Source organism: Arachis ipaensis, chromosome B3, assembly GCF_059453495.1.
Source record: "Arachis ipaensis isolate K30076 ecotype BB chromosome B3, ASM5945349v1, whole genome shotgun sequence".
Taxonomy (NCBI): domain Eukaryota; kingdom Viridiplantae; phylum Streptophyta; class Magnoliopsida; order Fabales; family Fabaceae; genus Arachis; species Arachis ipaensis.
The window spans coordinates 32,924,619-32,951,221 of record NC_142438.1 but is presented as its reverse complement, the minus strand read 5'-3'; the positions used below and the strand labels follow the sequence as shown (position 1 = coordinate 32,951,221).

Here is a 26,603-nt window from a genome sequence, read left to right as displayed (position 1 = left end):
AAGTAAAGTGATTAAGTGTAATTTATTTAGATGTAATTAAAAAATAATTGAATACTATGTACAGTAAAAAATTAATATTATTGAAAGATAAAATTAAATTAAAATTTATTTTTATGTATCGTTTTTGTCCCTAACATTTTCGTCCTATTTAAGTCTCTAACGTTTCAAAATCGTCTCAATTTCATCCCACCGTCAATTCTGTTAACGAATCCCTAACGGCAGGACAACATTTAGTCAATTTTGAAACGTTAGGGACTTAAATAGGACGATTGAAACGTTAGAGACAATTTTGGAACTTACCCCAAATGTTGGGGACAAAAACGATACTTTACTCTTGTCGTATTATATATTGTTTACACTGTTAACGTTTTAACTCATCACGTATCTCGTTTACAATGTAAACGAAATAAGTATAGTTGTATCTCATTTACACTGTAAACAAGATATGTAAATTCCGTTCTTTTCTACGTAACACGTGTACAAACATAATACATGTATGTGGATTTGTGCCTTATTTTATTTATAGTGTAAACGAAATAGGATTATACTTATTTCGTTTATATTGTACACGAAATAAATAAATTTATGAAAATTGATAAAAATTTTATAAATTATCTATTTCCATAATTAAAACATTTTTTTAAAAAAAAACCCCTCCCCTGCCGTACTATTGAGCGGTTGAGCCTTACCCATTTAGAATTGGACCTTTTGGCTATGTTTGTTTTTAGAGACATGACAGAACATGACACTGAAACGAAGACAATAGGACAGAGACACTAAAAATTATCTTTTGTGTATTGTGTTTGGATACGATGGACAAGACACTAATGTAATGTCTAGTATTATGTTTGGATACACATGGATAAGACTAAAATATTATATGAAATGACTAAAATAGCCCTGTGATTCCAAATTTTCTACATCAATACAAATTAATTTAATAAAAAATGAGAGTACGTAGGAGTACAGACGGAACTTAAAAAAATATTTGAAGAGGCAAAAAATTTTAATAAAAAAATATATTAGTATTTATATTAAAATAAAATTTATAAATATAATTATTTTATTTTAAAATTTATTATTAATATGTAGGAATACATATGGTTAAGATTAACAAAAAAAATAAATTTGAGTTTGATTAATAAAAAATTTTGTTTAAGTTAATATGCCAAATTAATTTTAAATAAAAAATTAATTAAAAAAAAATCCATTTTTACATGAAAAACAATTAGTTTTTACATATAAAAATATATTTTTATTTAAAAAAAACTATTTTTTATCTAAAAACTATTTTTTCTTTATAAAAAACTGATTTTTTTTAAATTATATAAAATCAATTATAATTTATAAATTATTTTTTAACATTTTAAAAGATCAATTTTACTTTTGCTAATATTTATCTTTCAAAAGTTGTAAGATTATTTATTTTTGTTATTATTTTTATTACAAATCAAATAATATAATATAAAGTTAAAATTGTATTGAAGTAAAACGATAAAAAGAAAAGAATTATCTACCCCCAATAAAAAATTCTACAGAAAGGAGAGAGTACCTGAAAAAGAAAGAGACAAAGGAAGAATAGGAAAAAAAAGTATCTCTGAATAATGCAATAAGAAAAATAAAAAGGGATAATAATAATAAAAAAAGAAAACAAAATTTATAAAATTGTCCGTGTCTACTTTTCTAAATCCCGTATCCATCATTGTTCATGTATTCGTGTCCTGTCCCGAAAACAAACGCTCCCTTTAAGTTTTAACGTTGGCATTACACGTCAAGTACAAAGGCATTACACGTAAAATGGCAATTGCCACGCACGCACGCAGGTTTATGACTTTATGTCTTCCCTTTTTCTTCTTCCCACTTCTTCGTCTCTTTCGGTTTCACTGTGAGTATCAGTCACCACACATGGACCACGAATTCTCCATGGACGATCTATCTCAGCTCGTCGAAGCAGCCAACGATTTTGCTACCTACCCTGGTCAGTGCTCACTTCCCTATACATCTTTCACTCACCATTATTATTCTTCTTCTCATTGTTTTTGACTTTGCAAGAAACTATGCTTCGATTTCAGGGGTGCAAAGCGATGATTCCGCTAGAGACTTTCTCAACCGTTTCCCTCTTCCTCTCATAATCAAGTTAGTGTATTTTTTTCTTTTTACGATTTTTCTTTGTTGTTACTCTCTTCTGTGTTTTAATAGAGAGCTCCTTGTTTTGTTACCGTAACAAAGATTTTTCTAGCTTTGCGCACTGTCGTCTGTTTAATAGAGCGCTCCTTGTTTTGTCAAATATCTTTATGACATGTATTGAATTGCATTTTACTAAATCCAAGATAATCAAACTCTAGAGTTCACCTAAACTTGAATCGCAGTTGGCAAAGCTCAACTGGTAAACTAGATTGGGGACCTATGGCTGCTGATGGATTTTGTCTATAAGACAAAAATACAGAGACGGCTCTGTGTTCTTGTCCCTGTGACAATATCCAAATGCTGCCTAAAGTTTTACAAGGTGATGAGTTAACAAAAGAGTTTAATAACCTGCTAAAACAATGTAGCCTTAAGCGGTAAGTAACTTTACCTTTTAACAAAATTGGGAGTTTGTTTAATGTTTCAAATAAAACAGATAATTAAGTTAGGTTCTATGGAAATTTGCTCTTGATTTTCTCCGTTAATTTTGCAGTGCGTTACAGACCCAATATGATGTGCCTGGCCTAGAGAATACTCTAGTTGCATGCCTTGAGAGGTTGTTCAAAACCAAGTTGGGTGCTTCTTTGATTCCACAGTATATGGTTTGTGACTTACCGCCTTAGCTGTTCCATTGCATTTTAGTTGTTTCAAATTATTGCTTAAATTGTAATTTTATCATGTCTTTCTTTCACTTGCACTAAATGTAAAAACTCCCCCCCCCCCCCCCCCCCCTCTCTTTTACTTTGGGTATGGAGTGCAATTGATTGATCCCGTTTCAACTATTATTTATTATTTTTTAAACCATGTGATACTGTTTCAATGTTTATAATTGTATTGATATATTTTAGTTTTTCAATTTTTATATGACACTACTGCATTGTGGAATCAACAAAGATTTGAATCATAAGAGAGAACAAAACATCAAAATCAAAATGAATTAACAAAAAACATAGGATAGAATAGATATTAGACTTAGTAGAAGAAAACATTTCTGTGTAAAGTGCCTCTTATTAAACATTGACTGGGAAAAGTGTAGATGCAGTTAAAAGGGTGCATCTAGAATTGTGAACTCGTATGAACTAGAAATCTAAGTGGTTAAACAATGCATCTGGTCAAATTTTCATACTTTAAGAGGCTTTAAAAAGTTATATTTGGTGTTATCTAATGAATTTTCTGTCTTGATGCATACTTATCACGGTCTTTCTGGTTACACTATTATAAATTCATGTATTTCATATTGTATTTGTTACTCTTATTGCTTTGCTGTTGTGTACTTGGTTCAGTCATTTGTTCAAGTTGGTCTACAAGCAGATTCTCAACCAGTCCGATCCTTAGCCTGCAAAACAGTACGTCAATATACTCTTTTCACCAAATTAGTTTGGATACCTAGATTGTGCACAATGGCTATCCACCAACCCATGCCAAATTAACTTTTTATGATAGTGATGGAAATATAGTTTAATTTGGTTTTGCCTTAAAATCAATATTGAATAATTTTTATGTGGTTTGAAACTGTTGATAATATGCTAATGTTGAATTCTGTTATGAGATTGAGATGTTGGCTTTGGGCTTTTGCAGAACTATGTATGTGTTGCTCATGTTTATCACTATATGTACATAACTGAAAGGCACTTGAGACCCTCTCATAATTTCAGCATGTTCTTGGGTTTGGGTTTATTTGTTTGCTAGTATAAACTGTGAATAAAAGAGCAGAATAAACTGTTGTTTAATCTGTGGTTAGTAAAGTTTGATTCCTTAGACTTTTATTATCGCTTTGATTAAGTACACTATATCTTCTAGTGGTCCCTGTTCTTTTCAAGTTATATTAGCTCTAGGTTTCTTCCATTTCCTTCCGTAGGCAAGTTGTTATAAACCCATAATGATATTTCCTTCTATCAATTTTCTCAACTTCAGCGAGGTTCTTGGTTTCTCTTTCATGATGCATGTCATGATGTTTCTGGCCTATTTCTTGTTGATTGCTGTTGGTGATATAAAAATCTATATTGAACCTTCACCTCATTGCTTAAGCTTTTGAAGAAGTCATTAGGAATTTAAACAAAATTTGAATTTCTTAAGCTTTTGGGATGGTTGAATACAACTTTTACAGTCTCCGCATGTCCATCTCCATCTCCAATCCTTTGTTTACAATTTATTCTATAGTCCTTCATTCCTATTATCTGTATGTAACATCATATCTGCCTCCTATCCTTTTTTGCATCTTGGTCTTAACCCTTGGTGCTTCTGCTTATTGAAGAGTGCTTGTCATGTTTCTGTGACTTTGCACTTAATATTTATAAAATGGTTCTGTAAGTTTTATTTGTTTTTAAATGCAATTGAAATGGGTATAGGGGCTGAGCTACATAGATTTTAGTCGCCACCCCCTTCACTTCGACACCCCCGAACCCCCTTGCCCGTTTTCCTTTTATACAATTCAACTTCAGTGGTACTTCCTTCTCCACTTAAGTTTTTTCACAAAAAATGACGGGGCTAACTTACTATTTATTTTTACATCTGGGAGAAGAAAACTGGCTAGATATTTACATATGGGAACTATTATTGTTGTAATTGGACAACCTTTTCAGCATCACTATTATTTTTCATAGACATGATATTGATTTTCAGGTCACTTGCCTTATAGAGAATCCTGGCAGTGATTGCAAGACTGTTGCTCGTTTAATTACAGACTTCAACATATATCCTCTGTTGATTGATTGCCTTATCAATGGGTAAGTAGCGAAACCATTGTAGCGTTGCAGCTCTTATACCTTTCTCACTTCACTCGAGCATTTTTTCCCATCTTTTTTCCTATAACATGTTATCCTTAAATTATGTCCGTGTCACTTGCAAATAGTTAAGGGACTTGGTTAGCCTTTGGGATTTAGTCAATTAGGATAAATGAAACTATATTATAATTCATCGCCACTTACTAGGAGATCTTGCTATTCATCAATATTTCCTTAATCCTTGTTGTAAATTTTTTGTGACATGACTTGAATTTGGATAGGATTCAGTGGCTTGTATCTATTTGATAGAAAGCTCATGACCTTTTTTATGCTCTCTCTATGGTTGTTGGTTTATGATTTCCTTATCCTAGTCTCATTTTATCGTTATATCATTTGATCTGAATCAAGTTCTTTTGGAATTAAAAGGAACTAACATTCCTAAATGACTTGAGTATAAGAGGACAAGAAATGGGTTATGGGTGAATCTCCATGATTTTTGCAAAAATTGGAACTAATCAAAGTAGGGACACGTGTATTAGTTTACAGAAATGGGTAAAATGTCGCTTTGGAATTTTAAATTCATTGGAGGGTATTTCAGATGCCTTTAAATGGTTGGAAATATGAAGCATATGCCTTTGAGGATCTTGGTTGAAGCTGGTTTTTAACCCATGTCAACGAACTCAGGCATCTAAGGAAGGTATCGCTGATACCTAGGTGTTCTAGATATATGTTCATCTAAGTTCTTTAGTGCCAAGTTGGAACCTACTAAAGAAATTACACGAAACAAATGAAATTAATAAAAATGGGTAAAAACTCACTTGGGCAATCGGGACTCGGCAGGTATGAGATTACTGTAACTCATTAGAATCATGCCTTGACGGAACTTGGGTGTCATTGTTATTTTATTTTTTTATACGAAGACAGTGATATAAGTTAGGTATCAATATATCACGAGTTTTATATCCCGGTAAGAGAATCATAGTGCAACAAATGCGTCATCCCACATGAAATTTTTGTTGTTGGTCTCCATGTTAAATATAATAATGCTATTGATACTCATAATAAAACCTGTAATTTGCATAACTTCTCACATGATTATATGAAGCACCAAACTAGTGGCAGTTGCTGCAATGAATGCTATAAAATTGTTATTGAAGTTAGATACTATGCTATTATTGTTTTGCTCATTACAATTTATGTGGTTTGCATATCTTTGGACTTAATACTTATGCAGCAATGAGCAAGTGGCAGCTGCTGCAATGGAAGCAATGAAAATGTTAGCAGGTTTTCCTGAAGGCATGGTAAGAAAGTTGTACTTCTATGACACTTAGATTTAAGATGCATTTATAGTTAAAAAATGTGAAACCTTTTTTATGTATTTTTTACTCTTGAGAAGCTACTCTAACTTCTACCAAAAAAAGATGAAAGTAGATTTTTTGTGATATGAATTGTTTTTATACAGAACATGTAAATTTTTTTTTCTCAATTTTGGTCACAAAAAAAGAAAAAGAAAAAAAAAACAAAGGGTGCATTTCAGATTTTGAAAAAGGTGATTGTAAGAGCTTGGTACCACAAATATTAGGATTAGGCAACAACAGAAAAATAACAGTGTAAGAAAAAAAATATAGAATTATGGAAGAGAGAGTAGAAGAAAGAGTAGAAGGAGAATGGATAAGAAACAGAGGAGCTGGAAGATATCTGGGTGATGTTCTCCAGTCTCTAGGGTATTCATGGAAGAGCAAAATACTAAAAGGTAGAGAACAAGGTAGCATTTGAGAGACTACCACTCTCCTAAAGTTTCTACCCAGCCTAAATCTTTCCTTCCCTACTGATTCCTTTCGGCCCTCTTATATACTTTTTCAATCCTCTCTCCTATAGCAAAATTCCAGCTGTCCTATTTGTGAAGCTGGTCCCACTCTATTTTCATTTTCAACTCTCTTTTCTTTCATTCTTCTACTGTAAATAAAAGGCAAAGGAGCTATTTCACCACTCTTGTTTAACTAACTTAGCTGTTGCTTTTTCCCTCATTCTTCTTGTTTTCTTCACTTGGGTACTTAATCGATTTTTTTTTTTTACATAATTGAAAAAGCTAATAACTGATTTTTCTCAAAAATATATTCTTATTAAAAAAAGTTTAACTCAGATTTTTCTTAGATTGTGTTTTTCTTTTTTATTTTTGGGGATAAAATTTAGAAATATACGGAAAGTCATTTTTGTCCATATCAGTCTCTTAAGTTTTTTATTTTTTTATAATGAAAGTTACACCATATCAATTTCTTTAATGCTATTTGACATGAAATAGGAAATTATTTTTCCATCTGCCAAAGGAGTTGATTCAGACCTCGGGGCTATAGCGTCACGGTGTTCATCACTGGTATGCCAATCTGTTAATGCATGAATTATATTTGTCAGTGAAGATTTTAACATATCTGTGGATGGCTTCCCCTTAATTTCATTGCAAGGAATTTCTAACATATCTCTGTCCTTTCTTTGCTACATTTGAAAGCAATAATATACAGGAGGAGAACAAATCCAATTCTCTAGGTTTAAGGATTAATGATCCCTTTACAGTAGGGGAATATTCTATACCCTAATCTATCTAATAACATTATCAAGCTGTTGGCAAAGAATATAAGAACATTTCAGCATAAGTTACACTGAAGACTCAATAAAATATAAGAGGAAAGTACTTTTTGTACTTTCTATATGAATGTAAAGTTGTTAGTTATTCCCTTATTCAAGAATAACATAACATAAAATAGATTTTCGTATTTGATCTTTTTGTCACAAGCCAAGCCATAAAGTAGGGTTTTTACTAAAAAAAAAATAATTTCATTAAGATAACAAGGATAATACAAATTAGGGATAAGGGCTCCCCTATACAAAAGCAAAACAAACATGTTTATCTATAAAGCATAGTTTTCCATTCTCTTAACATGTCTGAGAGGGGAAGTTCCCACAAGGCAGGGCCTTATAAGACAAGAATTTATCTTGATTTTTAGTGTAATTTTCATCTGTTACTCTATACATTTGATTGTTTGAAATCCCTAATTTTCTTGTTTTTATTATTTCAATTCAGGGTCGAGTTCGGATAATGGCTTTAGTGGTGAAACTATTTTCTGTATCTAGGTCTGCTGCATCTACCATTTACAGTTTGAATCTACTTAAATTGTTGGAAGCAGAAATAAAAAATGCAAATGATACCCTCGTAACTTTAAGTGTTTTGGAGCTTCTGTATGAGGTTGGTGCTCTCTCTCTCTCTCTCTCTCTCTCTCTCTCTCTCTCTCTCTCTCTCTCTCTCTCTCTCTGTGTGTGTGTGTGTGTGTGTGTGTGTGTGTGTGTGTGTGCGCGCGCGCGCGCGCTCGACTTTAAAGACTTGTAATCCTTGGACTTATATATTTAGTTTATTAGATAAACCTTATAATTCACAGAATAAACAATATTTTAGTTAAGTAGTTACCCTTTTGTGTTGTAGCAATTACAAAAGAAAAAGTGTTTTACTTAGAATAAAGAAACCAAGCATAGAATCTTGCTAGTATTCATCACATTAGTAACCATTAGTAGTTAAATAAAAATTTCTTTGATAATTGTTGTTAACCTTTCTATTTATTTGCCTTTTTTAACCAGTATGTCTGAGTATTCATTTTATTAAAAATACTCTACTTAGATTATAGAAATTGAACATACACTATGCTCGAAATCAAATTAATTTCATTTATTTCTTGTGTAATTTGGTGCTGTAAGCATTTCTTTTCTGCTCTTTAGGTTTACAATGTTTCTACGCGAACAATTTCAACCTCGCATCCTTTTTTTCATTCCCACAAAAACCATTTATTGCACAGTATAACGATAATCCCAAATATATGAAGCAGAAACCAAACTGAGGAACTCTATATAAGGAATTATTAGTCATTTTGTGCTTTTTGTATTTAAATATAAGCATTTCTATATATTCTCATTGCTTCTGGGAAATGGATGCAGTTAGCAGAGATTGAGCATGGCACAGAATTTCTGTCAAAGACTAGCATCCTTCAATTACTTTGTTCTATAATTAGGTGCATATTTATGTTATCTGCCCGAATTTTGTACATGTACTGGATGATGCAAGAGTTTGTTTTTAACTTTTTATCATCTAAGAAAATCTCTTTTCATTGATATGGTGGCAGTGACAATTCTGCGGAATCTATTTTAAGATCGCGAGCAATGATGATAACTGGAAGACTTTTGTCTAAGGAAATTATATACTCCTTCATAGATGAATCTTGTAAGTCTTGCACTCTATAATCCTGGTGTTCTTTATCAACCAATATATGTTGGAGGATATTAAAATTTGATTTCATTGTCAAAAATAACTATTAAGTATTCTTTCATCTGTTCATATGTGCATTGTATTTAATCTACCACATTTTTAGATGGTAGTATGCCAAAATTACTCCAGAAAGATCTTGATATATCCTAAAGGTTTTTGATTTGTATGACAAATATATCCATGTTGCAGATAAAAATACCGCATTTTGGGTAGATTTTTACTCGAAATAAAATCTTTTGGGTGTACCAATTATTATTCTTTGATGGGTTGTTTTATTGGCACATGACCTGGTGTGTAGAATTTGATACTTCACTCTTTAGATGGGAACCAATAATCACTTTTGATATGTTGCAAGCCTATTGAAAAGCTATGGAGCACCGAAACAAACATAGGACACTTCTGACACAGGCATGGGCATAGATTAGCCCGATGTTCTTATTGTTATCAAATTATATCAATTTTCAATGCTTTCTATGACCCTAGCAAAATAGATCAAGAATTTAAGATTTTAGATAATTTCTTATGTCAGTAGTTATTACATAGTTTTTCTAATCCCATTTCAAAAGGAAAATCCACGAACGGGCCATTTAAAATTTTGAATACTTTGTTTGAAACTTTTATTGTTTTATTTTTAAAATGGACCTCGAGGAGAGCTTTAGAGTAATAGTAGTAATAGTTAAGTTGTTTCCATATGACCTCGAGGTCACGGGTTCAAGTCGTGGAATCAACCACTAATGTATTTATTAGGTTAGGCTATTTACATCACATTCTTTGGGTGCGATCCTTCTGTAGATCCTGTGTTAACGCAGATCCTGTGTTAACGCGGCTACCCTTTTTTAGAAAAAAGAAAAGAATGGAGCTGAGTTATATCATAATGTCTTCAGAGAGATCTTTTATCATGTGGTCAAGACACTACTAGCCCAACAAAGTGCCTGTACATAGTTAAAAGGAATTTAGTGGAAAGCAGGTCTCGTGCTGGTGTTGTGCTGATTTAGTTTGTTAAATATTCGTGTACTTAACATATTATTGCAGTTTAACAATTTTCTTGAAAGAACTAGAGAACAATGATATGATCAACCTTACATCCTTGGTGGAAATGCAATTTTTCTCATAGCAAGCCTCGTTAGAGTTCATTTGTGATGTGTTAATGTTCTTTACATATTGTGTGGCATGACTCAACAATTGTATGCCAAAGTATATAAATTGGGCTATTAAATTGATGATTGTTATGTAAGAACTAAGAGCTGTTTGCTGACTTGTATACCCTTTTTGCGTTGAATTCAGGTGCTAAAACTGTTATTTCATCTATTGATGGTAAACTTCAGTCCTTGGAAACATCTGATAGGGATGAATGCGAAACTGCACTTGAAGCATTTGGTCAAATAGGATCAAGTATGTATGTCATACATTTTACATGCTGTTTTAAAAACTTTTTCATTTCTCTTCTACAGGAAACTGATTTCAGTAGAATGATGTTGAATTTCCAGAGATGGGTACTTCAATTTTTCTCGCTCAAATCGATTCTCAAAGCAGGAAAATATAGGAGAAACAAGTTAATGAGCCTTGGATAGGAGTTAGGTATTTAGTTAGAATGTAGAATATAAAAGAGAGTATTAAGGTATGTTTGGGAGTTTTATAGATATTGGTAAAGAAAGATGAGGAATGGAAGGGACATATATATGCCCCATATTGTTTGAGGAATGAAAGGAATCTCCTAATCTTTTTTTGGAGTTTGGTATTTAGTTAGAAAATAGAAAATTTCTATTTTAATAAGGCTATAATAGTAATCGTAAAAAAGAACCCCTTTGAGGAGGAGGAGGAGGAGGGACAGGGGTGGGGGCACAGCATTTTCTTGTAAACTAGTGGTAACTAAAGGACCTAGTGTCCATTGGTAAACCTACCACATCCTCCTAAAAAATGAATTCCAACCATATTATTAAAATTGATCTTCCTTCTATGAAAAGAAAAGCAACAATATTAAAAGTGACTTTTCCATGTCATGCCTTCCTTTAGTGGTCCCCAACAGAGTTTTAGAAATATATTTGGTGTAGTAGAGAAAATAGTCATCAAGAGTGGGGAGAGCAAGGGAACTCCCAGATATCCCCAACCCATGCTAGTTCATATTCAAGAATAATACACAATTCTGTGGCATTATGATCCTATTCTCATACATATATTTTCCTAAATACATCATGTGAGATCCTAATTATATTATTTATTAATTCTACAGTATGAATTGCGCAAGTGTTGATCTTCTGTTGGCCCCTACCAACTGGGCCTACTTATGCAGATTTGCCATTGTTTTCTGGGCATTAGTAGTAAGACTAGGAACCTTTTCAAAGCATGTGTTCAAAGTTCAAAGTCAACCATGATTTTAATAGTTCATTGCAGAAATTTGTTTTATTAAGAATCTCTATTAATTATTTAAGATTTTATTTATGGCTATTGTGATCCTAGCTTTTGAAGGAGCTAGACTACTACTCTCGGGTTCACAACCTCCAGCTAGACATGTTACTTGTGCTGCTTTTGATCGACAAGGACCACAAGGGCATGGTAGACAACTGGTTAGTCAACTAGATTATTTTTATTTCTTCCCTTGGAGTTCTTAAGACTGACGGATGCTCTAGATGTCCTGAGTGTATTGTATAAGAATATAATGTTAACATCTTAGAGTGTCTTAATGATATATGGAATCAGTCTGGTTATTCATGAAGTGATCTAAGGTTATACTTTATTCATTATTTTCTAATTGTATGAGTTGTCTTGAATTTGAAATGATAGTGGCTAATGTTATACAGGGATTATCATATGAAAGCTTGAGGTTTAGAACTCCTCAGCTTGTAGGTTTTATATACATTAACTAATCATTATTCATAATTACAATATCTAAAGGAGGAACTAATTATCCCTAATTGATGCATCACTTTACATAATATCAACATTCCCTTCAACTTCTGTCTTATGAAATGACAATCAACCTGTGTGTTAAGTTCTCTCATGGAATACTAGATTAGAGGCAATGTGATGTGTTGCTTGACTATCACAATATAACTTCATTTGTGTATCTGTCCTGAACTCTAAAAGTAACTGTTTAACCCGGATTAACTCACAAGCCACTATTGTCCTGGCGCGATACTTAACCTCTACACTTAATTGGGCAACAACACTTTGTTTCTGCCACCAAGAACTATCAAAAGAAGAACTTGCCCAATTTGCATCACAGTACCCAATTACTTGGGTATTTCCTTTACCTATGTATAGTAGTCCTTAACTAGGGGATTTCTTGATATACTTCACAATCTGCATTATCGCATCTCAATAATCAGTGCAAGAAGATTGCATAAATGCACTCACTACTCTAAACAGGGTATGAAATATTTCATGCCCTAGTCTAGTAATATTTAGGGATTTCAGCTTCCCTACAAGTCTCCGATATTTCCCTGGACCAGGATAATATTCTCGTTGGTCAGACAACAATTTGCAATTTCCAATTTGGATCTTGAGCTGTCAATAAGCTTGCAATTTAACAAACGTATTTCTTCTAATATATCAAGGGCATATTCTTGTATAGGTAGAGATCATCATCTTAAGCTTTGTTAAACTAGGATGCCTTAACCAGTTATGGAGAGATTAGGAGATTCAACAACCACACATACCACTAGATGAGTTGACTTGAGATGGGTAGAGACCTTGCAACTCTTCCTTCACCAATCATTTGCCCCATATGACGGTCCTGTAGAAAAAAGGAATTGGCATCAAATGTGATAAAACAATTAAGAGCTCGAGTAAACTTATTGAGAGTAAATTGAAAGGACAACTTTGGATAGATAAGACTGCTTTTAAAGACACAGATTCAATAGGTGAGATACGATTGATTCTTGTGGTGACAATTTATGAGCCATATGCTAAAGTAATGAACTTAGGAAAGTGATGAAAGAGGGGTAAAAGAGGATTTGCTACTAGCAATATGGTCCGAGGCACCTGAATCAATTACCCATGAGATTAAATTATTACTAGATTAAGAGATGCAAGTGGTAGATACTGAGTGAGTACTAGTGGTAATAGGTGATTGATTCTGTTGCAGAAATAGCAATTGGTTGTCTGCTAGAAGGAACATCAATTGCTTTCTCTTCCGCTTGGCTGAACCTTGTTTGAGCAAACATCGACAGCTTTTTATGGAAACCCATGAAGAGAATAGTCTGTCCAGGTCGCTTGCCGCAGGAACATTGAGAGATAAAAGATATCATGCATGGGAAGGCATGGTGTCCTCCTGACAGCATGATTAATTTTTGCCCGTCTTTAGGCTCTAGATACCATGTTGAGATATTGTAAGACATGAGAATCTGTGTGTCAACTGTGAAGCAGAGGCTGCCTTTAGGCTCTAGATACCTTGTCATATTGGAAGCCATGAGAATTTGTGTCGACTGCTAAGCTGAGGCTGGATTAAGTGGACATTGGGTATTACAATTAGAAAGATATGGACAATATTTGTTACTCTAAATATATGATTCTAGCTCTTAGTTATCATCCTGATTAACATAAGATTCTAACAGTACCGAAGGTACACATCCAATGAGAATGCATCATTACAAGTTTGTTCTAGATTTCAGAAACAAAGTTGGAATATCATTTTACTTGGAATATTTGATGGTAATATACCATCTTTAACTTATATGGTTGAATTTAAAATGGCATTCACAGGCTGCATTGCATGCTCTAGGAAACATATCTGGAGAGACACGGTCTGAGAACATTATACTCAATGCTGAAGCTGAAGAAAACCTACGACGCATGGTCTATGAGGCTGCATCCAAGAGCTCAAAGCTGACTCCATCGGTGATCTATTCTTTTATTGTTATTATTTTTTATTTTATTTTTCATGTTTTCCTTCGGTGGTTTATTATCTTTTGGTTCGGCTTGTAGTGATTGGTTTCTCCTTAAAATAATGGGGCTTGCCATGTATTAAAAGCTTATCTTGCTCTATCTTCGTCACATTGATTAGTGGTATATCCTTTGTTTTTTTATATTAGGGAAATTACACCAATCTTCCTCCAATTCCATGAATACTACTTTTAAACTCCTTTAGATTTTTAATTAATCTCGTTCTTTTAATATATTTACTTCCATTATAGTAACATCCTTCCTTGCGTTTAAATTTAAATTTAAAAGAAAATTAAAGTTAAAATTATTTGCCCCTTTTTTATTGTATTTATTTAATGTGCATTGATCTCTTCCCATCCATTGAGTTTTTGGGTTCTTCCTTGTTGCACCTCCATTCCCATAGAAGGAACAATGTTTATGTAATGAGAGTTGAACTTGACTAGAGGGCAGAGTAAGTGGAAGAAAATATGGAAAATTTAATGTTTTTAGGGTGGAAGACAAGGCTGGTGGTTGTTTTTTATGGTGGACATCTTTCCTCCCTACATTTGATTGTCTTTCCGTGATTCAAAACAACACTGGTCACTCGGGGGAACCGTTGGAAATATCAATATTCAGGTTTTGGTTAGGACAATATTGATTTTAGACAAGAATTTTGAGAACCAAAACAGTACTTTACCCTAATATTGACCTTGTAGTGAAAGGTACATCAGCATCACATGTTACTGAGGAAAAAATATGGTAATGGAAACTTAGCTTAAGTGACTGCTAAATGAATATGAATTCTTCCTCTCAACATTAGAGGGTTTACCTTCACTTTCATGAATTTTGAAACTTTTTAACAAAACAAAGATTATCTGTTAGCCTTTGATTGCATTTAGCACATACTTTCTCAAGGGAACGAATGTTCATTTAGTTGTTTAGCTTGGCGGCTTTTCACCCATATGTTCTAAAACTAAATCTTTGTTCATGTAATTTGCAGGGTCTATTTCTGTCTGTTTTGCATCAGGATTCAGAAATACGCTTAGCGGTGAGACTTCGTTATAAACGTCTGCATTACAATCTTCTATGAATAATTCTTGAATAATTTCATTTTAGCTGTCACATGATATTTCTCTTATATGGCCTCCTTGTGTAGTTGCATTCCCTCAACTCTTCGGATTTAGTTATTTTTTAGGATGGGAGTGCCTGAGCACTGTTAAATTCAAATAGAGCTTTGATCTTTTAATCCATAATTTCCTTATATTATGGGAACTTTAGAAGTTCCACGTTGCTTTAAAATATTGTGATTTGATTAGAGTGCATACATTTGCATCAATGCCATCTCTTGTATAATATTGAAAATTGAATCATCGGGTGGACTGTGAAGAAACAGTTTCAGCCACAATATAGTTTTGTTTTTCAAGTTTGTTCAAACTTGTTTATAAGCACTGCTGCACTAGGTAGTACATGCTTGTCCTTAACATATATGTGGCATTATGTCTAACATATTTTCAGGCCTATAGAATGATTAGTGGATTAGTTGCCCGACCATGGTGCTTGATGGAGATATGCTCGAAACAAGAGATCATAAATATAGTGACCGATCCAAGTACCGAAACCAAAAAAATAGGTCAATTATTATTATTATTATTATTATTATTATTATTATTATTATTATTATTATTATTATGGCGACTGTTGCCTCAAACCATTTGTCAGTCTACGTGCCACATTGATTTTCTTGACTATATTTTTTTAATGCAAATTGCATTTTAGGCATGGAAGCCAGATATAACTGTTGTAAGGCAATACACAAATCATTGATGTCTAGCAGAGTTTCCAGTGATTCTGCTTTTGCGGGTATAGCTACAAAGGTAAGATACAAAAACTTTCACTACCATTGTACTCCCTCTGTTGCCTCTTTAGCACCAAGGAGCGCCATGGCCAACCCCAAACTTCAGATTTTTGTTTCCAATGTTTCCATTTACACTTTGTCTCCCCTCATTTTTCTATTTTGGCCCCCATTTTTGAAAAATTGATTTTATATTTGGACTTAAAGAGTTTAGAGTATTGATTTAGAAGATAAAAACATAATACGAAATATCATTTGAAATATTTAGAATTTATTGATTTAATTTTTGTATCCTACTTTTACACTTACTAAATAATAAAATATTAGGGAGTAATTTGTCCTTTTATTTTACGCGGAATTAGTTTGTCTAATGTTTTAAAAGATTAGTGACCACTTATTTGTTCGACACAAATTGTCAAGGCCCAATTTGGAGATATCCCAATATTTTTTTACATATTTAGTGGTTTTGATAATTCTATAATTGTGAATAATTTCTAATAATGAGAGAAATCAAAATATTGATCCACTTTTCTAGATAAAAACTAATGCATTTTTTGTTTCAAAAATTCAAATATGTATACTTAATTGAAATATATTTGGCTAGTCACCAAAAAAAAAAAATTGAAATATATTTGGCTGCCCAGTAATTTATTACAAGCCGTTACTGATTGGATTGTATCTGAACAGTCACGGAACAGAATTATGAATTTTTTTTCCCTGCCAAGAAGAAATAAAGAAAAACATGATCACACTTGTTTCCATCAATTTGTCTCGACTTTTGAAGTGATATTGGGTAGTTTTGGCATGCAGTTGCAGGAAGCCGTGGAAAAGGGTCCTTATCTGATTAAGAAGCAGGTCGAAGCTCAACCTGTAGTGATGACGGCTGAGAGATTTTAGATTTACATAATGGAGATTTTAGTTTTATACCATAGTTTTATAGAACAGAAAGCTTTTTTGTTTAGTGTTGGAACGTAGAGTATGTTGGCTATTGCTTAATGTCTGGAGTAGACTATATATCTTCGCCAGTAGTATGTTAGAAATGTCTAGCTATTTTATCAGTAGATTTTTTTCATCAACAATTTGCGCTTGAAACGGTTTCTAAAATTTTTAACTGACCATCTTGCCGACCTAGACTCCAAAAATTATGTGCTCTTTGGTTCAAAGAATGTTACTGTCCAAAACGATCAATATAAAATCTTATTTTGTCTTTGAACATTTTTTTTTTGTTGTTGCAAGTTTATGTGCTTATTTGGCTGTGTATTTGAAAAAAAAAAAAAAACTTAAAGTAGAAATAATAATAGATAATTGTTTTATATTTTAATATTTTTATTGAATCAGAAGCAATTAAAGTATTTGGTATTATAAATATACAGGCTTTTTTTAAAAATGTTATATTTATATTTGAATAAAAACTATACTATGTAAATTACTTTCAAATAACTAAATATTTAATATTTTATAATTAAATGCTATGGGATAAATAATTTAATCCTCTCTAACTAATAGTAAATAAAATTTAATAGCTTTATATTCAAAGTATTTTTGTTACAAAACTATGAATGTTAATCGGATGTGTCTTTTATTCCTCATTTTTTTCTTTATAAGATTTAGCGATTGATTTTTAGATTTTAAAGTAAGATGTTAGTGACTGATTTAGCTATTGAAAACATAACACCTGATTTAGTGACCAAAGTGTTGTGGCTATTTTGCGACCGATTTCGTCAGTGATTGATTTAGCGATTAAAAAGTTGGTGGTCATTTATTGACTGATTGACGACCAAAAAGTTGGTCGTCGTTTAGGGACCAATTTTGCAATTGATATTGTTGTGTACAGGTTTAGTATTTTTAGTTAAAAATCGATCGTTAAAATCAATTGTTAATGGTTAGCGACCAAAGTCGGTTGCTATTTCTTAATTTAGCCACTAAGGTTTTAGCAACTACCAAAATCGATTACTATATCGGTCTTTCTATATATATATTTTTTTTTTTTTGTAGAATTTGATATATTATTTTATTATAATTAAATTGTTTCGTTTCAACCACAATTGATCCTCTAAACTGGTAAAATAGTAGATGAAGTAGTTGAATGACTTGTTTGTTTCTCAAAACCTTGGTTAATAGTGAAGTTGTAAGAGATGCTTAAAAAAGGGGTTAAATCATACTTGGATTTTTTTAATCTAAAATAAGACCTCAAGCCTTTGAACTTGTATGCAGTAGATATATATGTTAGTGTGAAAGAGTTAAACTAGTTTTAAGTTCTTTTGGGAAACATATTTTAAAATATTATTTTGATAGGAATAACATCCGAGGTCTTTGGTTGATAAAGGATTTCTAAACTTAAGAGGGATAACTAAACAATAAATGCGAGAGATCAAAGTTAAGAATACACAAGGATGTGTACTAGATTAGTCTAAAATGCTTACGTTCAGTTCTCAAATAGTTTGAGAGTCTCACTAATAGAATAAATGTACAAATGATATTATTTATATAGAGCCTTTCTCAAACTACAACGTTGACTTAGACTAAATTATAGGCCAATCTAAGGACCTTTGATATTCTACTAATTTTTTCAAACAAGATTTAGATTAGACATCTTACCAAATTAAAAACGTTAGATATTATTTTTTGAAACCTTCTTAGGACTATGAAGTCACAAAGATTGGCTCCTCACGACCTATGAACTTTAAACATTTTTATCTCAAATCTTTTCAGGCTAAGAGAATCAAGTAACAATTAGTTAGCTATGCAAATGCAGGATACTTGTCTGATCCACATAAAGGAAGATCTCAAACAGGATACCTATTCAAATATGTTGATACAGCTATATCATGGATGTCCACGAAATAGATGATAGTAGCAACATCCTCTAATCATATTGAAATACTGGCGATACATGAAACAAGTCGCGAGTGTTTTTGGCTCAAGAGTTTAATCCAATATATTTTGTTATTATGTGGATTGTTTGATCATAAAATAGCTCCTATTCTATTTGAAGATAATACAACATGCATTGCTCAACTTAAGAGTGGATATATCAAAAGTGATCGAACAAAACATATTTCTCCAAAATTCCTCTTCACTCATGATCTTCAAAATCAAGGAACAATTGATATCCAACATATTTGCTCAAGCAATAATCTACAAAATCACTTCCAAAATTTTCTTTTGAAAAATTGGTATATCAGATTGGGATGCGTCGATTTCAAAATATTAAATAATGTTGATAAGAGGGGGAGACTATACTTTTTTTTCCTTTGTCAGGTTTTTGCTTTATTGGGATTTTTTTTCTTGACAAGGTTTTTAATGAGGCAGCCCCTAAAGAATATTGTACTCTTTTTTCTTCACTACAATTTTTTCTCATTGAGCTTTTTTAGTAAAATTTTAATGAGGCATAATCTTAAATGGACATTCAAGGAAAGTGTTATGATATGAATATCCATTGGCAATTGAATTTTTCAACCTCAGTATCAAGAGTGATATGAGGTTTGAAAATAATACCCCTTATAAGTGTATAAATAAGGAGGAAAAATCTAAGACAACACACACAATACTATATATATATATATACTATGAAATGAGTTAATACTCAGAATGGTCCCTGAACTTGCACTCGACACTCAAAGTGGTCCTTAACCTTGCACTGACATCAATATTATCCCCGAATTTAACACAAGTGTTTCACGGTCGTCTCTGAAGCATTTTTCGATGACGGAAAGATGACTTGGACTTACGGATGCCATGCTGGAAGCCAGGCTGGACTCCCAAAACGACGTCGTTTTTTAATTTGGCACCCAAATTGTATTGAAACGTCGTCGGTTAGTGTTTGGAGAAGGGATTTAACATGCAGTGACAACTTCTCTCTCAAGCCAACACAGTCTCTTCCTCTTCTCCTTATTTTCTTCAATGGCGCCAGTTTGAGAGGGATTTTCGCTGGCCTTCTCTCTCAATGAAATTAAGCATATTGTGATTATCTCGTCTCTATCGCACACATAGTGGTCTGACGGGAAGCACTTTTATTGTTAGAGGTAAGCAAAATAGAAAGATAAACACAATAGCTACCATCTACTCCTCTATTTTTGTTGATCATGACTTTTTGTACATTGTTAAGTCGATATATATTCATTCGCTCATCGTTTTGTTATATGGTTTTTCTGAAAATTTTTGTTAGGATTTTCTACGTATGTTGATGTTGCATTTTTTTGTTATTGTTTTTTGCTGTAATGATGGTAGCTATGGTTGTAATGTGCTGAAAATAGAAGAATGTAGGTTGTTTATGTATGCTGTTTATGTGTGTTCATGGAGGGTTAGGGACTGGTGTTATTGTGCTTTCCTGGTTGATGGCAATCTTGATGATCATTTGTTATTTTTTTTTCAGATGGGTCTCATAACTATTGTGTGTCACCATGGGGGATCCTTTGTGAGGAGTGAAGAGGGTGTTGTGTGATGAGCGGATAATTTATACGCTTTTTGGCATTGTTTTTAGTATGTTTTTAGTATGTTTTAGTTAGTTTTTATTATGTTTTTATTAGTTTTTATTTAAAAATCACATTTCTGGACTTTACTATAAGTTTGTGTGTTTTTCTGTGATTTCAGGTATTTTCTGGCTGAAATTGAAGGACCAGAGCAAAAATCTGATTCAGAGGCTGAAAAAGGACTGCAAATGCTGTTGGATTCTGACCTCCCTGCACTCAAAGTAGATTTTATGGAGCTACAGAAGCCCAATTGGTGTGCTCTCAATTGAGTTGAAAAGTAGACATCCTGGGCTTTCCAGCAATATATAATAGTCCATACTTTGCCCAAGATTTGATGGCCCAAATCGGCGTTCCAAGTCAGCTTAAGAATTCTGGCGTCAAAACGCCAGAACTGGCATAAAAGCTGGAGTTAAACGCCCAAACTGGCACAAAAGCTGGCGTTTAACTCCAAGAAAAGTCTCTACACATGGAAGCTTCAATGCTCAGCCCAAGCACACACCAAGTGGGCGCGGAAGAAGATTTCTGCATTAATTACTTATTTCTGTAAACCTAGGCTACTAGTCTTCTATAAATAGGACCTTTTGCTATTGTATTTTACACACTTGATATACTTTGATAGACCTTTTCACGTTTGGGGGCTGGCCTCACGGCCATGCCTAGACCTTGTTCTTATGTATTTTCAACGGTGGAGTTTCTACACACCATAGATTAAGGTGTGGAGCTCTGCTGTTCTTCATGAATTAATGCAAAGTACTACTTTTTTCTATTCAATTCACGTCTACTTCTTCTCTAAGATATTCATTCGCACCCAAGAACATGATGAATGTGATGATTATGTGACACTCATCACCATTCTCACCTATGAACGCGTGCCTGACAACCACTTCCGTTCTACATGCAAACAAGCTTGAATGTGTATCTCTTGGGTTTCTAATCTAAGATTGGAACCTTCGTGGTATAGGCTAGAATTATTGGCAGTCATTCTTGAGATCCAGAAAGTCTAAACCTTGTCTGTGGTATTCCGAGTAGGATCTGGGAAGGGATGACTGTGACGAGCTTCAAACTCGCGATTGTTGGGCGTGTGACAGACGCAAAAGGATCAATGGATCCTATTCCAACATGATCGAGAACCGACAGATGATTAGCCGTGCGGTGACAGCGTGCGTAGAACATTTTCACTGAGAGGACGGGAAGTAGCCATTGACAACGGTGATGCCCAACATAAAGCTTGCCATGGAAAGGAGTATGAATGATTGGAAGGAGGCAATAGGAAAGCAGAGGTTCAAGAGGAACAAAGCATCTTCATACGCTTATCTGAAATTCCTACCAATGAATTACATAAGTATCTCTATCTTTACTTTATGTTTTATTTATCTTTTAATTATCAATCCTCCATACCATTTGAATCTGCCTGACTGAGATTTACAAGATGACTATAGCTTGCTTCAAGCCGACAGTCTCCGTGGGATCGACCCTTACTCACGTAAGGTATTACTTGGACGACCCAGTGCACTTGCTGGTTAGTTGTGCGGAATTGTGACAAAGTGTGATTCACGTTTGAGAGCTCCAAGTCTTTGACGCCATTGTTGATGATCACAATTTCGTGCACCAAGTTTTTGGCGCCGTTGCCAGGGATTGTTCGAGTTTGGATAACTGACGGTTCATCTTGTTGCTTAGATTAGGTACTTTTCTTTTTTATTTTTCATAATTTTTAAGAATGAATTCTAGAGTTTCAAGGTGATGTTCTTATCATCACAAAAGCTAATTGATTCTCATCAATTTAGCTGCTGAATGTAACGTCCTGCTGAAGCTTGGCTAGCCATGTCTAATCTTTTTAAACTGAAACTTTAGACTAACATTGCATGATTCCTAGAATTCTTATTAAAAGTTTTGAACCCCTTTATTTTCTTTTCCACTCAATTTTTGAAAAATCACAAAAAATTTATAAAACCATAAAAATAAAAAATATTTTCTGTTTCTTGTTTGAGTCTAATATCAATTTTTAAGTTTGGTGTCAATTGCATGTCTCTATTTTTCTTGCATTTTTTGAATATATGCATTATGTTCTTCATTGATCTTCAAGTTGTTCTTGATGATTTCCTAGCTCTGATCTTTAAATTCTCTTGTTTTGTGTGTTTTGTTGTTTCTTACATGCATTTTCAAATTGTTATAGTCTTTAGTATACAAACTTCTAAGTTTGGTGTCTTGCATGCATTGTTTATTTGATCTTAGTTGCATTTTTTATTGTTTCTCATCATTAAAAATTCAAAAATATTTTCAAAATTGTGTCTTTTCAAGTCAATAATACAGAGAATTGAAGATTCAGAACATTCAGCAGAGGAATTAAACAGAAAAAGCTGGGCGTTCAAAACGCCAGTGAAGAAGGAAAACTGGCGTACGCCCAAAAAGGTAGGATTTTGGGCGTTAAACGCCAGAATGGATGCCATTCTGGGCGTTTAACGCCAGGAGGACACTAAAGGGAAGATTTTGTTTTTAATTCAAATCTTTTTCAAATTTTTATAATTTTTCAAAATCAAATCTTTTTCAAATCATATCTTTTCAATCATATCTCTTCAAAATCAATTTCTTTCCATTTTTTTATTATTATTATTTTCGAAAATCCTTGCTATAATTAATGATTTACTTTAAAATTTTCAAGTTGTTACTTGCCTATTAAGAAATGATCAAATTTTAAATTTTAAAATCATATCTTTTAATTTCTTGTTAGTCAAGTAATCAACTTTAATTTTAAAAACTTTCTTTTTTTTAAATTGATTTTCAATCATATCTTCTCAATCATATCTTTTCAACCACATCTTTTTCAAAATTAATTTTCAATAATATCTTTTTAATTTCTAATTTCAAAATCTTTTTCAAAAATCACTTAATTTCTTACCCAATCTTAATTTTCGAAAATCAATTACAAAATTTTCAAAATTTCTTACCTTAATTTCGAAAATTTCTTCCCCTCTTCTCACATCCTTCTATTTAAGGGACTAACACTCCTCCTCAAGGTGCAATTCGAACTCTATCCCTCTTGATAAGTTCGAATTCTCTTCTATCTACCTCCTCCTTCTATTCTTCTTTTCCTCTGACACCTCAAGGAATCTCTATACTGTGACATAGAGGATTCTCTACTTTCTTGTTCTCTTCTCTTTCATATGAGCAGGAGCAAAGATAAAGACATACTTGTTCAAGCTGATCCTGAACCTGAAAGGACCTTGAAGAGAAAGTGGTATGCAAAATTGTTACTCAGAGGTTGTAAAATTTGTTGTTCGTTCTCTCCCTGGCAATGGCGCCAACAACTAGTGCACAATACCATGGTCCAAACATAACTTCACAACTTCGCACAACTAACCAGCAAGTGCACTGTGTCGTCCAAGTAATACCTTACGTGAGTAAGGGTCGAATCCCACGGAGATTGTTGGCTTGAAGCAATCTATGGTTATCTTGTAACTCTTAGTCAGGAAAACAATTCACTTATCAAATTGAATTACGAAAAATAAGAGAGTATGAAATAAATACTTATTATGCAGTAATGGAGAATATGTTGGGGTTTTGGAGATGCTTTGTCTTCTGAATTTCAGCTTTTCTCTTGTATTCCTCTTCCCTCATGCATGCAAAAGTGCAAAGTTCCTTCCATGGCAAGCTCTATGTAAGGTGTCACCCTTGTCAATGGCTACTTCCCATCTCCTCAGTGAAAATGGTCCAAATACTCTGTCACAGCACGACTAATCATCTAGAGGTTCTCGATCATACTGGAATAGGATTTACTATCCTTTTGCATCTGTCACTACGCCCAGCACTCGCGAGTTTGAAGCCCGTCACAGTCATCCAATCCCAGAATCCTACTCGGAATACCACAGACAAGGTTTAGACTTTCCGGATTCTCCTGCATGACGCCATCAATTCTAGCTTATACCATGAAGATTCTGATTATGGAATCTAAGAGATACTCATTCAATCTAATATAGAACAGAGGTGGTTGTCGTGCACACATTCATGGGTTGAGGAAGGTGATGAGTGTCACGGATCATCACCTTCTCCATAATTAAGCGCGAATGAATATCTTAGATAGGAACACACATGTTTGAATGGAAAATAGAAGTACTTGCATTAATTCATCGAGACGCTGCAGAGCTCCTCACCCCCCAACAATGGGGTTTAGAGACTCATGCTTCCAAAAGGTACAAATTTTAGATCTAAAATATAATGAGATACAAAATAAATCTCTAAAAGTCATTTAAATACTAAACTAGAGTAACCTAGGTTTACAGAAAATGAGTAAACTATGATAGATAGTGTAGAAATCCACTTCTGGGGCCCACTTGGTCTGTGCTGGGGCTGAGACTAAAGCTTCTCACATGCCTGGGCTGTTTTGGGCATTCAACGCCAGGTTGTAACCTGTTTCTGGCGTTGAACTCCAACTTGTAACCTATTTCTGGCGCTGGACGCCAGACTGCAACATAGAACTGGCGTTGAACGCCAGTTTACGTCGTTTATCCTTGAGCAAAGTATAGACTATTATATATTGCTGGAAAGCCCTGGATGTCTACTTTCCAACGAAATTGGAAGCGTGCCAATTGAACTCTTGTAGCTCCAGAAAATCCATTTCGAGTGCAAAGAGGTCAGAATCCAACAGCATCAGCAGTCCTTTTTCCGCCTGAATCAGATTTTTGCTCAGCTCCCTCAATTTTAGCCAGAAGATACCTAAAATTACAGAAAAACACACAAACTCATAGTAAAGTCCAAAAATATGAATTTTTCCTAGAAACTAATGAAAATACACTAAAAACTTAACTAAAACATCCTAAAAACTACATGAAATTAACCCCAAAAAGCGTATAAAATATCCGCTCATCAGAAAGATAAGAGAAGCTAAAGCACAATTCTCTCTAGAGGGCCTAACAGAGCTTTTCAAAGAAGAAGAAATAATGGCAGCTGAAAACAACAATGCCAACAATGCAAGGAAGGTGCTTGGTGACTTTACTGCACCTACTCCCGACTTCTATGGGAGAAGCATCTCAATCCCTGCCATTGGAGCAAACAACTTTAAGCTTAAGCCTCAATTAGTTTCTCTAATGCAACAGAATTGCAATTTCATGGACTTCCATTGGAAGATCCTCATCAGTTCTTAGCTGAATTCTTGCAAATCTGTGACACTGTCAAGATCAATGGGGTTGTCCCTGAAGTCTACAGACTTATGCTCTTCCCTTTTGCTGTAAGAGACAGAGCTAGGACATGGTTGGACTCACAACCTAAAGAAAGCCTGAACTCTTGGGAAAAGCTAGTCAATGCCTTCTTAGCAAAGTTCTTTCCACCTCAAAAATTGAGTAAGCTTAGAGTGGAAGTCCAAACCTTCAGACAAAAGGAAGGTGAATCCCTCTATGAAGCTTGGGAAAGATACAAGCAATTGATCAGAAGGTGCCCTTCTGACATGCTTTCAGAATGGAGTATCATAGGAATCTTCTATGATGGTCTGTCTGAACTATCCAAGATGTCATTGGACAGCTCTGCTGGAGGATCTCTTCATCTGAAGAAGACGCCTACAGAAGCTCAGGAACTCATTGAAATGGTTGCAAATAACCAATTTATGTACACTTCTGAAAGGAATCCTGTGAATAACGGGACAACTCAGAAGAAAGGAGTTCTTGAGATTGATACTCTGAATGCCATATTGGCTCAGAATAAGATATTAACTCAACAAGTCAATATGATTTCTCAGAGTCTGTCTGGAATGCAAGCAGCAACAGGCAGTACTAAGGAAGCTTCCTCTGAAGAAGAAGCTTATGATCCTGAGAACCCAGCAATGGAAGAGGTGAATTACATGGGAGAACCCTATGGAAATACCTATAATCCTTCATGGAGAAATCATCCAAATCTCTCATGGAAGGATCAACAGAGACCTCAACAAGGTTTCAACAACAGTAATGGTGGAAGAAACAGGTTTAGCAATAGCAAGCCTTTTCCATCATCTTCCCAGCAACAGACAGAGGATTCTAAGCAGAGCCACTCTGACTTAACAACTATAGTCTCTGATCTAATTAAAACCACTCAAAGTTTCATGACTGAAATAAGGTCCTCCATTAGAAATTTGGAGGCACAAGTGGGTCAGCTGAGTAAGAAAATTACTGAACTCCCTCCTAGTATTCTCCCAAGCAATACAGAAGAGAATCCAAAGAGAGAGTGCAAGGCCATAAACA

At 33.8% G+C, this 26,603-nt stretch overlaps 1 protein-coding gene and 1 non-coding gene across 2 annotated transcripts; one reads left to right on the top strand and one right to left on the bottom strand.

Moving 5' to 3' along the window:
* Nucleotides 1-1,786: 1,786 nt before the first annotated feature.
* On the top strand, nt 1,787-17,143 carry LOC107630225 (ARM repeat superfamily protein). The gene is made up of 17 exons (XM_016333309.3): nt 1,787-1,978; nt 2,073-2,136; nt 2,678-2,786; nt 3,468-3,530; nt 4,807-4,910; nt 6,142-6,208; nt 7,210-7,281; nt 7,987-8,148; nt 8,889-8,962; nt 9,074-9,171; nt 10,501-10,608; nt 11,674-11,780; nt 13,918-14,052; nt 15,077-15,124; nt 15,592-15,706; nt 15,853-15,950; nt 16,739-17,143. The coding sequence occupies exons 1-17, from the start codon at nt 1,798-1,800 to the stop codon at nt 16,823-16,825; spliced, it is 1,692 nt and encodes a 563-aa protein (XP_016188795.2). The 5' UTR covers nt 1,787-1,797; the 3' UTR covers nt 16,826-17,143.
* Nucleotides 17,144-25,735: 8,592 nt separating this feature from the next.
* On the bottom strand, nt 25,736-25,843 carry LOC148570241 (small nucleolar RNA R71). Its single transcript, XR_015908519.1, has one exon. It is a non-coding gene; the product is annotated as a small nucleolar RNA R71 (small nucleolar RNA).
* Nucleotides 25,844-26,603: the final 760 nt, after the last annotated feature.